Source organism: Arvicanthis niloticus, chromosome 30 (assembly GCF_011762505.2).
Source record: "Arvicanthis niloticus isolate mArvNil1 chromosome 30, mArvNil1.pat.X, whole genome shotgun sequence".
Classification (NCBI taxonomy): domain Eukaryota; kingdom Metazoa; phylum Chordata; class Mammalia; order Rodentia; family Muridae; genus Arvicanthis; species Arvicanthis niloticus.
Genome location: NC_133438.1, coordinates 23,888,288 through 23,902,938, shown reverse-complemented (window position 1 = coordinate 23,902,938; position 14,651 = coordinate 23,888,288). Strand labels below are relative to the sequence as shown.

Below are 14,651 nucleotides of genomic sequence, written 5' to 3'. Positions count from 1 at the left end.
GGTGTCTTACCTGCATGTACATATGTGTTCTATGTGTATGCAGTGCCCAGAGAAGGCAGAAAGGGGAGTTTTCAGCCGCATCTGGAGTTCTGAGATCTAAACCTGGGTCACCTGAAGAGTGGCAAACACTCTGAAATGCTGAGCTACCTCTCCGTTCCAAATACGTTTTGACGTCATGTATGAACACTGTCCTGACTATGCTCACCGCTCAGTTTGTGTTTTGTTATTTCTTTGGTTCACATTTGTTTTATTGACTTGAGAAAGGACACAGTCCACATCACACACATGTGAAGGTCAGAGGACAAGCGCGGAAGTCCTTTCTCTCCTTCCACCATGTGTGCTCCTGGGCTCAAGCTCAGGTCCCCAGGCTCAGCAGCGTAGCTACTGCTGAACAGTCTCCTTGCTCTCCAATTCTGTCCATTAAAGGTAGTCTGAGTCCATTGAAATGGGATCAATGTGTTCTGAGTGAAGGCTGAAGGCTCGACATTCAGTGCTTGATTACAGACCCTTCCGGGTCTATTATGACAAATTTGAAGTGGAGACTCTTTCTTAATATGGTATATTTTCATATTTAATAATTTAAAATTGATCTTTGAATCAGTTACTTACAAGTAATTGCTTACTTATAAGTAAGATAATATAAAAAAACATATAAGAGGCCCAAAAGCTGGGAAATGTTAATTCTGTAGTAAAAATTTGCACAACACATGCAGGCTTGGCTTCAATCCCCTGCAAATCTCTCTCTCTCTCTCTCTCTCTCTCTCTCTCTCTCTCTCTCTCTCTCTTCCTCCCGCCCTCCCTCTCTCTCTCTCACTGATTTATTGTGAATTATAATAATTTGTAACTGCTAATTGTGGACTTACTCCTCGGAGGGATAGGCATTTTAAATCTGATCAGCAAATGTTGCCTTAAATCATATAATATTTCATGGGAACCTTGCAGATCATTTAAACACAGAACAAGATTTTTAGAACCTCTAAGAGCTCAATTTTTATGTGGAAGCCGCTATTTGCTTTAAGCAAATTCTAATTTGAAATCAGATCCAATGTGGGCAATCTTAACACATTTATTTTCCCTGGAGGTTTTATTGCTTTTTGGTATGTAAATCTTCTTTGTGACTTTACTTATATTCGTTGACATTTTAAAAACACTAAAGCCCGATGAAAGAAAGTGTCAACCTCTACGGCCATTAACTTTGTTCTGTATCTGAAAACCAGGACTTTAAGTAAAATGACACCTTCACACTAGCAAAGAGCAGGAAGTCTTGAAAAGCTCACAAGACACCATGTTCTGAGGTCAAGACCCCTCCACTTCCACCAAGCAAATAATAAATAATACTGACCATTCGAGATGCTCGGACTTCGGGCACATTGCGGATTTTCAGACTAACAAGGGCACTGATCTCAAAGATTCGAGAGATCTTCTTATCAATGATGTTAAGATTAAACTTTTTTCCAAAGCACCCCGAGTTTCTAGACTGCTTTATGGATTTAGATCTCAGAGAAGTGGTACCATTTCCCTCCATGCATAAGAAAGCAAGCGTCAGAGGAAGGGCAGAATGGACCCATGCTGCCACCTCGTGGCCGTAGCCTGATGTCGTGGAATGATGGAAACTTACCCTGATGCAGTGGGATGCTGGGAAACCTGAGGTGGTAGCCATGTTTGGGCGATAGGTAATGTCTGCTGTTCCCTTTCCCCAGGAGTGTGATCAAGTTCATATAGACGATGTTTCCTCCGATGACAATGGTCAGGACTTAAGGTAAGCCGTGCTTTCAGTCTTCCGTTTCCTACAGAAATTCAGCTGTGGAGTTTTGCACATGTAATTATTCTGTTTCTTTTTAATGTATTTTGGGTGTTGCAGTACCTACAGTTTTGCAACTGATGGCTTCCATGCAACTGCAAGTAGTGCGAACCTTTGTTTGCCAACAGGTGTGAGAGGAGGAGTGGACTGGATGAGGAAGCTGGCTTTTCGTTACAGAAGAGTAAAGGAATTATATAACACCTACAAGAACAATGTTGGAGGTACGTGCAGCCGATTCCACCCAGTGTCAGCAGCCTGGGCGTAGGCAGAATTCTGTAGCTTCACAGTGGAGAATAGCTACTGGAAAACAAGCCACGAAGGCTTGAGTTGAAAAGCAATGAGCCTGGATTTCTTCTCTCTCTGGATTACTAGTGAGGAGTTGAATGCACCCTTGCAAAAAGACTTAGCAGTTTGTGGGAAACCGTGTGTCCTAGGATGTTTTTCCTGTTTCATCTGTATTACTCTGACATTGTCAACAAAACAGACAAGTAAAAGAGGGGTTCAAGAGGCCCTTGCAAAGATAAGAGCCAAAATTATTGAGTTAGTGCCAATCACTGAAAGAATATACATGCAGCAGCTTGTGAAAGTTCAAAATGTGCAACAGAGATATTGGATCGTTTTAAAACTCACACACTGTCTGACATAGGACACAGTGCTCACTGTAATCACTGAATTTTAAAAGTTCCAATAGTCTGTAGGCAGTGCCTAAATCACATTATACTTATAATTTTATAATAAATTATTCATATAATTTGAGGCAATATTTTAGACCCTTAGCCTCAGACTGTTCCTCTGGCTGTGTTTCTAGATATAGATACAGAAAAAATGGATCTTCCTTATTGTTAAAATCAGTTTTAGGGTCAACACATTCTCAAGATTAGTTCCAGATCCAGACACCCACAATTCTTCCAGCAAGCCGTTTGTTTTCCTGTTAAAATGAAATGTCTTTGAGGAACAAAAACCCAAAGTAAGCCGAAAGAAAATGATTTTTCTAAATACATGTGTGCATTCTGCACACATGTATGGTCATGTGTACACCACAGAGTAAATGAATATAATTTTCATCCACAGCGAACACACTGCACCAATCTGTTTTCAACTAGAGACTAGGGCATTGTGTCTGTCTCCCTATGGTTGCTAGCACTGAATCACATCAGATGCTCATCCTCAGCAAGTATAAAAGCAAGGCAGAGCCACAGAGTCTTGAATGTTTGAAACGACAGGAAGCTTTACAGGGAAGGCTTCATTTCCACATAGATAACTGAGTCCTGCAGGGTCTAGGACTACTGTGTGGTTCCAGCACCTGGCTGTAGCTCCTAACTCACTTTAAGGTTTTGTCTCAGACACTTTTGTAAAATAATTGTAAATACTATGTTTAACTATTTTTTAGACTTAGCATCCCTTTTAGAAGTCTGAAACTATTTGATTTGCATATCCCCTTTACAGAGTATTGTTTGAATTATTTATATTTGCATAAACCCCCCCTTGCAGAGTATTGTTTAAACTATTTTTAAAATTGGCGAGACCATTAACATATCTTCTATCTTAGAAATTTTAATCAATGATGTGAGAGGTTATTTTCTGTCAGATATTAGCATCTTTTTATTGCAATGTGGAAACAAGACTTTCTAGAAAGTAGAAGTTTTAATTTTAAATATCTATAATTGCATATTGTTTGTCCTTGCTCTCAGTGTCTGAAATACAGTTTAAGTGAGAAGCCCTCCCTTTGAATGGATAGTCATGTGATCTCATTTTATCTTGAAAGCAAGGTTACTCTGTTTTTCTCTTTTTTTTTCTCCTTCTTCCCTTCCTTCCTTCTTCCCTCCCTCTTTTTTTTTCTTTTCTTTTTTGTCAGTGTCAGGGTCCTCTAGTATGGAGAACCATGTTCTTCACCAATGACGGATATCTTAGCCTCTCTGTAAAATTTAAAGTACCTATTTCTTCCTGCCTCTGTGTATACTTGGATAGCACACCTTCGGATTTTCAACATAGCTATTAAGTTCTTTTTAAAACACAAAGTATCGTTAAACACAGGCACTGGTTTGAAAGCATTGTAACAGCTGCTTCGGATGCTGTGGATACTTTTCCAAAGCCGAACTGTGATTCTGCAGAGACTATTTTACATGGTGCATTTGTGTTCCTGCTGGAAGAATCTCACTGCTCCTCTCTGACTGACATACAGCAGGACTCAGGCTTAGAAGCTGCTGAGCCTTTCAGCTGCTGTGTTAGATTCTAGTCTCAGAGATGGGGAAAAGAGGGGTCTGCTTTCCTTGTGTCATATCTCTGAGTGTTTAGCCAAGTGTCTGACTCCTACATGTTGTCTAATAAGAATTCAATACTGAACTCACAGTGAACAATCACTTCTGAAAGGATGAATCCATACTGATATAAGTCTGTATCTCTTTATGACACAACCAAAATAAAAACTGTCTATTGTAGACAGAGAGAACACCAAACTTCCTATCCCAGAGGCAATGTTCAACTCCTGACTGCCTGTTTATTTGGTGTTTCAGGACTTCTTGGCCCTGCCAAGAGGGATGCCTGGCTGCAGTTAAGGGCAGAGATCGAAGGCCTAACAGATTCCTGGCTAACGAACGCACTTAAGTCTTTATCAATTATTAGTACTAGGTAAGTGGGACTGTGGCCTTTCTACTTGAATTATGTGGAAGATCTAGGTCCAGCAGCGCAATAGAGAAAAACCATTCCAATTGCTAGAAATTCACCACATCCAGTGATTTCTGTGTCCGTGTGCTGAATAATGCATGCATACATGCATGTGTGCCTGTATTGCCTGCATGCGTGACTGTGTGGCTGGGTGCATATAGAAATTTGGGAAGTGATGGCTGGTAGGTAAGACTAATCTTTATTTTTTCTTATTCTATAGTTTTATTTCTGATTAAGGTGAATCAATAAAGACACAAACAATGTGTGGGTAACACATAGACATCAGAAGAGATGTTATCCAAACAGATAGCAGGCACATGAAAAGGTTTCTGGAATAAAAGAGGAACCCCGTATTTAGGACATGAAAGTAAACTTTCATGTCAAATCTGGCATGTGGTTCCCTCCTGGTCACATGAACAGAAACTTCACCAATAACAGAAAGTACTCACTGAGGGCTTCCACTTGACTTCCTGACCTAACAGGCAGACATGAGCACTCTGTTCAGTTTGTGGTGTCACATTCTAATGTAAAGTCTGACAGACGTGAAGTCTTCTGGGTTCAACTTGGTAGTCCCTGGAGTCAAGCCTTGGAACAAAGTTGTCCATTGCACCTGTTTGAAATGTTGGGCTCAAAATGAGTTAGATTTTCCTCTGTGTCTGTAACAGTAATAACTAGGGTAGCTGCGTAGAGATCTTAGGAAGGGCATTATAAGGCATTAATCAGGAACTGCCTGATGGATAAAGCTGCTTAAACATGAAACGTCCTTGGTCATGATATCTGTAACTGTGACACAGTTGATCAAGTGTTATGGACTCTGGAACATGAAAACCTTGAAATTATGTAGAGGATGTAGAATCATATTCATTTCTCCAAGAATTGAGCTTATTTTTAGATTTTTCTATGAATTTCCTTAAAGCTATCTCAAGGACATGTGAACTAAAGAAAGGAATAGATGAATAGAAAGAAAGGCCTTAGAAAAACAAGTCAATGCCCACCGACTAGTGAGCTATGAAATTTGCTGTGGTATCCAACTATTCCAGCACTAACATATTGGACATTTCCACAACATCCCAAAATGTAAAGAAAACGAATTTGATGAATTATGTGTCAGAGTTCTCAGGAAAGTTGAATTATCGTCTACCATAGTTGTTCTGTCATTAAAGAAGTAACTTTATGTATAGGGGAAAAACAAAAATAAAGACAAAAAAGAAGCCTGGAGATTGCATTCTACATAGTCAGGAGAAGCCAACGGCCACTGAAAGAAATTATATGGTAACATCTGTCAGAAGAGTTTTCTTGTAGCTAATATGAGGATAATAGGTAAAAGCATACAAGCCGTGGACTCACAAAATCAAGGAAGCAGAGGAAGAAATTGTTTACATAGTATATAATTCCTAATGGGAAAATAAATTCACAAATGAAGACAGAACTATCTCAGAATGTGAAATTAATCATCACTATGTCTCATTTCCTTCTTAATATTTGTCCTTTACAAGTTTTCTGATGTAGAATGTTGGTAATTCTGAATGATTACCTAAATACTAATATCATATGATGTTAATGGTGAAACTCCATTTCAAAGCCACTTCTTCAGATTTAAAAGGCCTGTGTCTGACATCACCTAACTTTGTTCTCACCACGTAAGAGTTTAAATGACTTTGGATATCATCTTACTCTGAAAAAACGTTATGTCAGAGAACAGTCTCAGTTTCCACATCATCCTTAATAACCTGCCATTTCAGAGAATGTCTGTCAGCTGACAGCACTCATTACTGAATACTGAAAGAGGATATTTCTTACAGATCTTAGAAACCACAGTGACAATTTCCAATCTGTACCGGTAGAAACTATTTACTACCAGAAAGCAAATATGTATGTTTCATCCCTGTTAGGAGTAACTGTGTAAATGTCTTGGTAACGACAACCCAGCTGATTCCTGCTCTTGCAAAAGTCCTGCTCTACAGCCTAGGAGGTGCTTTTCCCATTGAGAACATTTACAGCGCAACGAAAATAGGTAAGGAGACTATCTGAAATTCTGTAGGAAATGGAATCACATCTGCAGGATTGCACAGTATCTATACACATATATATGTACACTCACACACACACACACACACACACACACACACACACACATATGTGTGTGTGTGTGTGTGTTGATTTTCTTTAAAACAATTTACCTATTACCTATTACAATTTTCCTATTACTACATCCAGAAAATTTGGGAGAGCTTCAAGTAACAAAATCATGTGTAATGCATGATACATGTGTATGTTTTATAAGAATTCTCAGCTAGTGAAATGCTGAACACTATATGTAGGCAATCCTCACTCGTTCTGGCCACCCACAACATCATACAATATTCTAGCATATGTTGTTGGAGTAATATATGCACCAGCTACAGCATTTAATAGTTCAAATAATGTGACATACAGAATTACATCTTTGCATATTCAATAAAGCTGATCTAAGGTTTAAAGAAAGAGCACTATTTTGGCAGCACCAGGAGGTCTCAGATTAGTTCCACAGCAATCAAAAGATAATTTCAGAAACAAGTGAAGGTTTTCCATAGAGAAGAATATATAATTTTATTATTCATTACCTGAGTGTTTCTCCCCAATACATAGTAGGACTCAAATAACTATAGCCTGCTTCCTAGGTCTTGTCTGTTTGTGGAGACATCTTCTTCCTTACATATGATGTGCAGAGTCTGACTGCCAATTGCCATTCAAAAACAAAACTTCATTGAGTTCTGCCATCTTGTCAGAGTTAAGAGAAGACAGCACATTTATTCCACTGTCTCAGGCAGAAACTCCTGGGAATAGATATAGGTTATGCAAAATGCCCTAAAGAGCAACAAAATTACCTGTTGCACTTTGACAAGCTCAAACTCCTAAAATCACCCATACAACATAGCTAGCCCCAGGTCTCATGGAGATTGCAGGTATTTGCGGAGAACAGTTAGGGAGAGTCAAACTTTCTCAAAGTGTGTACCACATCATCCTGTGCTCGACAAATCAGAACCTGGATTCCAATTCCATACACTGTTCTGTGAAGATATATACATAATATCCTTAGGATTAACAGATGTGATTTTTCTTTTTGACAACACAAATGATTTTTCTACACAAATAAACATTTCTTTTACTTAAAGGATGATATTCTTCCCATTGGCCAATTTTATTTAATATTTAATCTGAGAAAATCATGACTATTTTCCCCTTGTCACTAGTATTATTTTGACATTCTAAACTAGCAGATTAAGAAGAAGAAAAATGTCAAAAATAGCAATGGCTGCACGAACATTCTTAGAGTGAAAGTCAGGAAAAGATGCCAATGTTGTAAAGACAAAACATGGCTGATGTTTCCATGGCAACATCTCATGTTCACTCATTGACTCTGCTGCATATGCTGCTGTGTGTGTGTATGCTGCTGTGTGTGCACTGTTGGGGTCACTTGCACAGACATAATGCTTGATACAATTAAACTGACTGTATCCACTCCCACACACTTTTCAATGGAGTTACTTATCAAGGTAAATTTATTAGTGTTTCCTCTCTCCTCAGAGGTGAGACTTCAGTTTTCCCCCAACAACATACCAACTGACTTGCCTACATGCAATATAAATTACATAAAATTGGTTCTTAGAATCAAACAAATGCTGTAGACACTGGCATTTGCCTATGAAGCTGTAGTCTACCACTATTTCTGTGGAGTTAAAGCCCATGAACATTTTATCAGGGCCAAATTCTCAAACTTACTGTCTATCTTAAAACATCGAAGGTGTTTCATAACCTATCCTAAATTAAAAGCAATTTTATTGTTCAAATGTATGTGTTGATTTGTAAAATGTCATAAGCTCCCTCCAGTGTCACTCAAATACATTAGTTGAGCACTTGGAACCTTTAGGTTCATGAGTGCCATGGCCCTAAGAATAAATGATGCATTGTTTTTCAGGCAAGGAAAGCTGTTTTGAGCGTATAGTGTCCAGATTTGGCACTAACATAACTTATGTTGTGATTGGAGATGGCCGCGATGAGGAGCACGCTGCTAACCAGGTAACTCCACTCTGAACTCTATCTCATTTATCTTCCAGGAAAAGAAAGTTGCTTTGAGCGAATAATGCAAAGGTTTGGCAGAAAAGTAGTGTATGTTGTAATTGGGGATGGTGTAGAAGAAGAGCAGGCAGCGAAAAAGGTAACCTGTCTCAAACGATGTTGGTGTGGCACCTCTAGAGCAAGCCTTCTTGTTTGCATCCCTGTAGTTTGGCCAACTGGCAGCTTGACAAGTGATTGACACTTCAAGTCACAAATCAATAAGAGCATGGGAGAGTCGATGTGGACCTGCAAATAAACCATTTGGAGTCTAGCATTTTATGCCTGGAATTTGATAGGAAATACAGGGAAATTGATTGATATTTATTCAAGCATGTGGAAATAAGAAATATATACATTTAGAACATATATCTAATACATGCACATGTACTCAAACCAAGAACACAGTGATAAACAAACTGACAGACTTTACCAGAGGAAGTTTAGCAGGCTTAGAGCATAGTCAGTAGGGGTAGCCTTAGACTCAAATTTCACATGTTCCTTGTGAGAGGCTGGAGACAGACCATATTAAATGCTGAAGATAAACTTGATAGTTGAGGAAAAACTTATAAGAAGCCTTAATCAGCATTCTTAGAATAAGTCCATTCTTTATTCATTGCTGTGAGAGTTGACTTAGAGTCAACGCCCCTCACATCTACAAGTTTCTCATTGAGCGCCAAGCAGCTGGCTTTGAGCATGTGCGGGAGATGTGGTAGGCCCTACTTATTTAAATAAGTTTTATGTGACACATATTTCTGACAAGGAACCAGGGCACTTGTTAAATCACTAAGTGATTGGTTCAGCATCAGAAGTATGAAGTCTGTTCTCCAGACCGACAGCACAACACTGCACCCACTACTTCCTTCACAGAAGAGCTACAAAAGAAACAAAACTGTAAATGACAATGTAGCTTATAAGGTGAACATCACCCTTATTATCTACAGGCAATATAAATCACCTTCTAATAAAGCCTCCACTAAACACATGGATCAGAACGCTGACCCAATTTCCACTTTCTATAAAATAATCAGAATGAACAGTTTCATAGAAGAGTTCATGACCCTAACAGAAGGCTAACCCAGTCAGCTCAGGCCCAGCAAACTGGAAGGGAATGGATTCTACTTCAGAAGGTCACCAGCAGCTACCCTCTGGAATCCCTGTGCTTTTCTATTCTGTTAGGAGAGCTGGTGACATGAAGCTCCCTGGGTGTTAATTAGCAGAGGCTGTTACTTTAAGACAGCACACTGGTCCCAAGGACTTCATGTACAAGGTCAGCCATGCAGCCTCAAGCAGCCCAGCCAGCCCTGCTGCTGCTGCTGCCTGTGATGTTTAAGGCACACACAGTTGCTATTTTTTCTGGAGTTTATGGGTGTTTGGATTCATGTGGTTTTAGTTTTCCATGTTGGCACCACAGTCGCACATAGTGAGCACCAGACCTTTGAACAAACACTAGAATGTCTTTAGGCTATGTGAAATTTATTTTGCTCTAGGGCAGAACAAATAAAGCTCACTTTTCCAAGCCAAGGACAAGATGTTTGTTAAGAAAAAGACGTATCTAGTCTGTGCTAGTTCTCCACACTAGGAATTGCACTCTGGACTTGTACTCTGGTTTAAAGCTCATGCTTCGGGGAAATAGCTTGACTCCAAATGGATCAAAATTTCAGATAGAATGCTGTTTTCAAATGGTTGTTTAAATAGGTAGAGTTTGGGTGACGGGTAAAAGCTATGATTCCGTTTGGAAACACAGGTGGCTGGTTTCCCTAGCACCCAGAAATGCATGCTTTTCTCTGACCATAGACATAATCGCATGTGTAGGCATTCTGAGTACTGTTTTGTTACTACAAATAGATCTGAGCTGAAATGAAAAACATTACCCTTCTCAAAATTATTTGCTCTAATTGAACTAAAATCCATGTTTATGACATTTAAAAAGAAATTTAAAACGGATCAAATCTTAGCAACAAGAATAACCATACTCTCCTCTCAAAATATACTAGGTGAGATGTATATGTAAAATTTAAATTTTCTATAAGTCATATTCAGAAGTAAAAAGAAACAACTAGAATAAGCTTTAATAATATCTATTAATTGGCTCAATCTGTATAGAATATTATATATCAATATCTAGTCTATATAAGAATTATTGACATAACGTCTATATTACTATATTGGTCTTACTCTGGTTTGAAATTTAAAATTTATTTTAAATTGGATTAAACATATTTTAAATGCTCATAGCTGTATGTAGTTAGTAGCTACCATACTGAGCAACAAAGAATTATGTAGCAATAATGATAATAATAACGCTTCATGCTAAAATAAGACATCACTTCCATATATATAATTTCTACTGCACACAAGACTACACTCCATTTATATATGTCTTAGAAGATGTCTTAAGTTCAGTCTAACAATTAATGCTATTGTTTTGTAATTGACTGAAGTATATTTTATTATTATTATTATTATTATTATTATTATTATTATTATTATTTATTATCCAATGAGATTTCTTCAGGTATTATTTCCAATCAATCTTTTCTGTAAACTCTGAATACCACATCTGTAGTGCACAGTAGCACATCTCTGGAAAGCCACAAAGCAGCATACCATCTAATACAATGTCTACCCACTTGGAGATGGTATGTATGGCCATGTTAAAACTGTGTCCTCTCCCTCTCTGCCTTGTACTTGTGAAATAAACCAAGCCATCTCCTGGCTTAAGTTATTAGTTATCTGAGGCAAGTAAGAATATGATCAATTCTAAGATTTTTATTTTATTTAATCTGGTTCCAAGTTGTTTTTTCCATAGATAGGAATCCACTTCTTTTTTCTTTCAAATTGCCAAAGGCTATGGGTTTAGGAAGTTAGTGGCCTAAATTTATCTCATTTTTTTTTTTTACCAAGATATTGACTTTTAAAGGTACCATGCTGGCTGATAGTTGTTGTCCCTCAGCCCTGCAGGATTTGCCTTCCCCAATGTTGACCTTGGTAACACTGATTTATAGAGCAGAGATTCAACTAGCTAGAAAACTCAGTATTGGATGTTGTACCATTAAAATCCAGTTCAGATCTATTTCTCTATTCTTTGGAAAATCCCACATTGGTACTACCAGACTTCCACCTGTGGATGGCCTCTATTAAACTCCCTCCCTTGAACATGGGTGGCCACCACATCCTGGTGTGTGCTCCTGTCTCCATGGGATGATGGTTATGATCTGCCTCCATTCCTCATTCCTACCCTCTACCTCTCCCCTTTCTCCTTGTCTTGACCACACAGCACAACATGCCCTTTTGGAGGATATCAAGCCACTCGGACCTCTTGGCTCTACATCAAGCACTGGAATTAGAATATTTGTAACTGTATTCTCTAGCTGGGGATCCATTTTTTTTTATATTTCAAGTACACTGAATTTTTATGTGTGATCCAATGCCGCTGGCTTCTTCTACACATATAAATGGTCTTAACGGATGAAATCATACTTGGAATGAAAACTCCAGAGTGAAGAATTCAGGTTGCTGAATGGAATTAAACTTTAGTGCTACAGAAACGAAGCTCTATGGTCTTATTATCTTTACAATACTTTCATGGTTTAACAAAAAAAAAAAAAAAAATCTGTGGCAGTTGGTGACACATATCGAATGAGTCCTAAGAGGAATTAACAGCTTTAGTAAAGAACTCGAACTCTCCCAAGCCACAGCACCTGTTCTGCCTCTGACAAGGTGATTGAAAACATTCCTCAAAATGGGAGCTCTTCTCAACCCTGAGGTTTGAATCTGACTTATAGCCTACCTAGCCCAGAAAATCTGAATTGGAATGCACTCAGACTGTATAATGACAGTCCTATCTAGACCTGTAATTTGTGTAAATTATTGATGGAAATAATTTACTGTGACTTTATTAGCAGCTGACTCTGAAAGTGGATGCAATTTTTCTTTTATTTGTTGGGTGGGAAAAGGGCTGGGGAAATGGGAATATAATATTGTCTCTTTTTTAAGTTTGGCAAAGAGAATGTTCATACTGATGTGTTGTGCCTTAAAGACAAGACATTTGTGTATTACAATGTAACTTTGGTTAAAGTCTCTGTAAATAATGAAAGACAAAAACAAACAAACAAAAGTGAAACACAAAAGCAAACAACAGAAAACATTTGTGACAATTCTTCACATGACCAACTTTAAAATTCAAGCTATCGGTTTAATATGGGATCATTGACAAATTGAGTATTTGTTAAAATGAAAAATCAGTAACAATAATAATACAAGAAAACTTGCATTTTAATTGGGTTGTAAATGATTCCAATAATCAGTATATATCAATTATCTGAACATGCAATCATAAGCATGCAATCATAAGCAGGTTTAGGAGACTATGGGCTCTTTATTTGGAGAGTGAAATATATATATCAAGGCCTCAGGTATGCTTTCTCACAGTTTTCTGGAAGGAAATTAAGAGCCATATTCATGTCAACATACCCGATTTTAGTTTAAGACTGGATACGTGCCAGTTGCTAAGAGGGCAATATCATGATGCACATTTAGCAAATATCATCAAAGTCATTTTAGAACGTGATATGGAATGGATGTAGCTTAAAGCACACATTGAGTAGGCACAGTAGAGTGCATTTGTTTTCGATGCTGTTGCAAAAACAAGTATCATCTGTGATAGAAGGCAGGTATACCAGATAGCTCTCAAGGAAAAAACTCTGAATCTATCAATTTTTTGTATAGTATCATAAGTTAATTATCAAACTAGCTATATCTCAACAACATTGCCAGATCACAACAGTAAAAGGATATTTGCTCTCCTTGAAACGCATCAGTCCAGGGTCTCCCCATTACAGACAGAAATACATTAGTTTATTGGTTTCTTCCTGTAGGTTGCTGAACATGCCTGCATTCATTGCCCAGACAGCCTGGCCTGTCTTTTTGTCTTATTGGTGTATAACTATATGGTAACACAATACAGATTCTTCTCTCATTTGTTATGACATGGTTTGCCTTGTGGAAATTTAAGACTTCAAGAAGGAAAATATTCTAATGGTGTGAGCCCCTAAACCTCTCTGCATTCTGAATGGCATAAGACAGATCCTAGAGTCCAGCTCTTAGTCAGCACCCCTCATCTCAGGCTGGTTCATAAGAGATCATCATCTGGGACTTTTGCACAAGGTCAACGTTTTGCTCAAAGATCACTGTGAATACTCAGGAGGTTCTTTAGAGAATGATGTGGCTCTGTTTACAAACGGTAGACAGATGATAAGGTAACTCTGCATAAGATAGAGACTTCTTATATCAATCCTTATTTTCTAAATGTGGCTTTTGGTTATCCTTTCTCCAATGCTATGTTGGCAAATTATGGTTGGGATATTTTAATACTAGTATTATTAATCATAAATTTTACACTTCTCCTGGTCTTCAGCTTGAAAGTGGTTAAAAAGTCAAAGATTTTCTTTTTTATTACTGGAACTCATTTCTATTTAGTACTATGATAAAACAAAGTTAGTTTGGCACACAGCCAGTTTCTTTCACTGATAGACTTTGTGCCCCTGCACTAAAAGTTATAATTCTTCTTGAAATCTGATTAACAAGGTTTCTTGGACTGCTCCACTTGAGGGACAGAGGCTCACCCTTTCCAAGCACATCAAGGACTGACTTTTGTCCTGCTCCTCCTTGCTCCTGCTTATCCATCCCCCTTTTCCAGCCCTGAGTATCTGTCAAAGGGAGGCAGCCAATGTAATACCTACAAGTGAGGTTGATAAAAAGCAGGTTGTCCAGCACAGCAATGGTGACAGTCAGAAAGCCATGGCCCAGCCTGGTCATGTAACTTTGAGCAGGTTCAAACTACAACTCTTCTCTTCTCACATTAGAACAAGAAAATGCTCTATCTTTCTAAAAACACATCAGCCAAACAGCAATAAAAATAAATAAAATAAATAAAAAACCAGCCCTGTGGGCAGTTGCTACATTCTAATTTTATGTAGAATATCGTGCCTTATTGTAAATGAGTTTAAAAACTGTTCTCCAACTCATATGGGGTTTAGGCTATTACAAATTCAAGCTTGGTGTGATATTAGAAAAGAAATAACTGCCT

The 14,651-nt window shown here is 38.1% G+C and overlaps 1 protein-coding gene across 13 annotated transcripts in view; it reads left to right on the top strand.

Moving 5' to 3' along the window:
• Positions 1–12,156, top strand: part of Eya4 (EYA transcriptional coactivator and phosphatase 4) — a 242,822-nt gene extending 230,666 nt beyond the window's left edge. For 5 of the 13 annotated variants that reach the window (XM_076928115.1, XM_076928121.1, XM_076928122.1 and 2 more), the window contains 6 exons: positions 1,701–1,759; positions 1,862–2,022; positions 4,315–4,429; positions 6,358–6,479; positions 8,424–8,524; positions 11,841–12,068. In XM_076928115.1, the coding sequence (XP_076784230.1) occupies positions 1,701–1,759; positions 1,862–2,022; positions 4,315–4,429; positions 6,358–6,479; positions 8,424–8,524; positions 11,841–11,921 (639 nt within the window). In that variant the 3' untranslated portion in view covers positions 11,922–12,068. Of the gene's footprint in view, positions 1–1,700; positions 1,760–1,861; positions 2,023–4,314; positions 4,430–6,357; positions 6,480–8,423; positions 8,525–8,562; positions 8,664–11,840 lie in introns of all 13 variants that reach the window. The other 8 variants (XM_076928116.1, XM_076928125.1, XM_076928120.1 and 5 more) reach the window with 3 other exon arrangements.
• Positions 12,157–14,651: the final 2,495 nt, after the last annotated feature.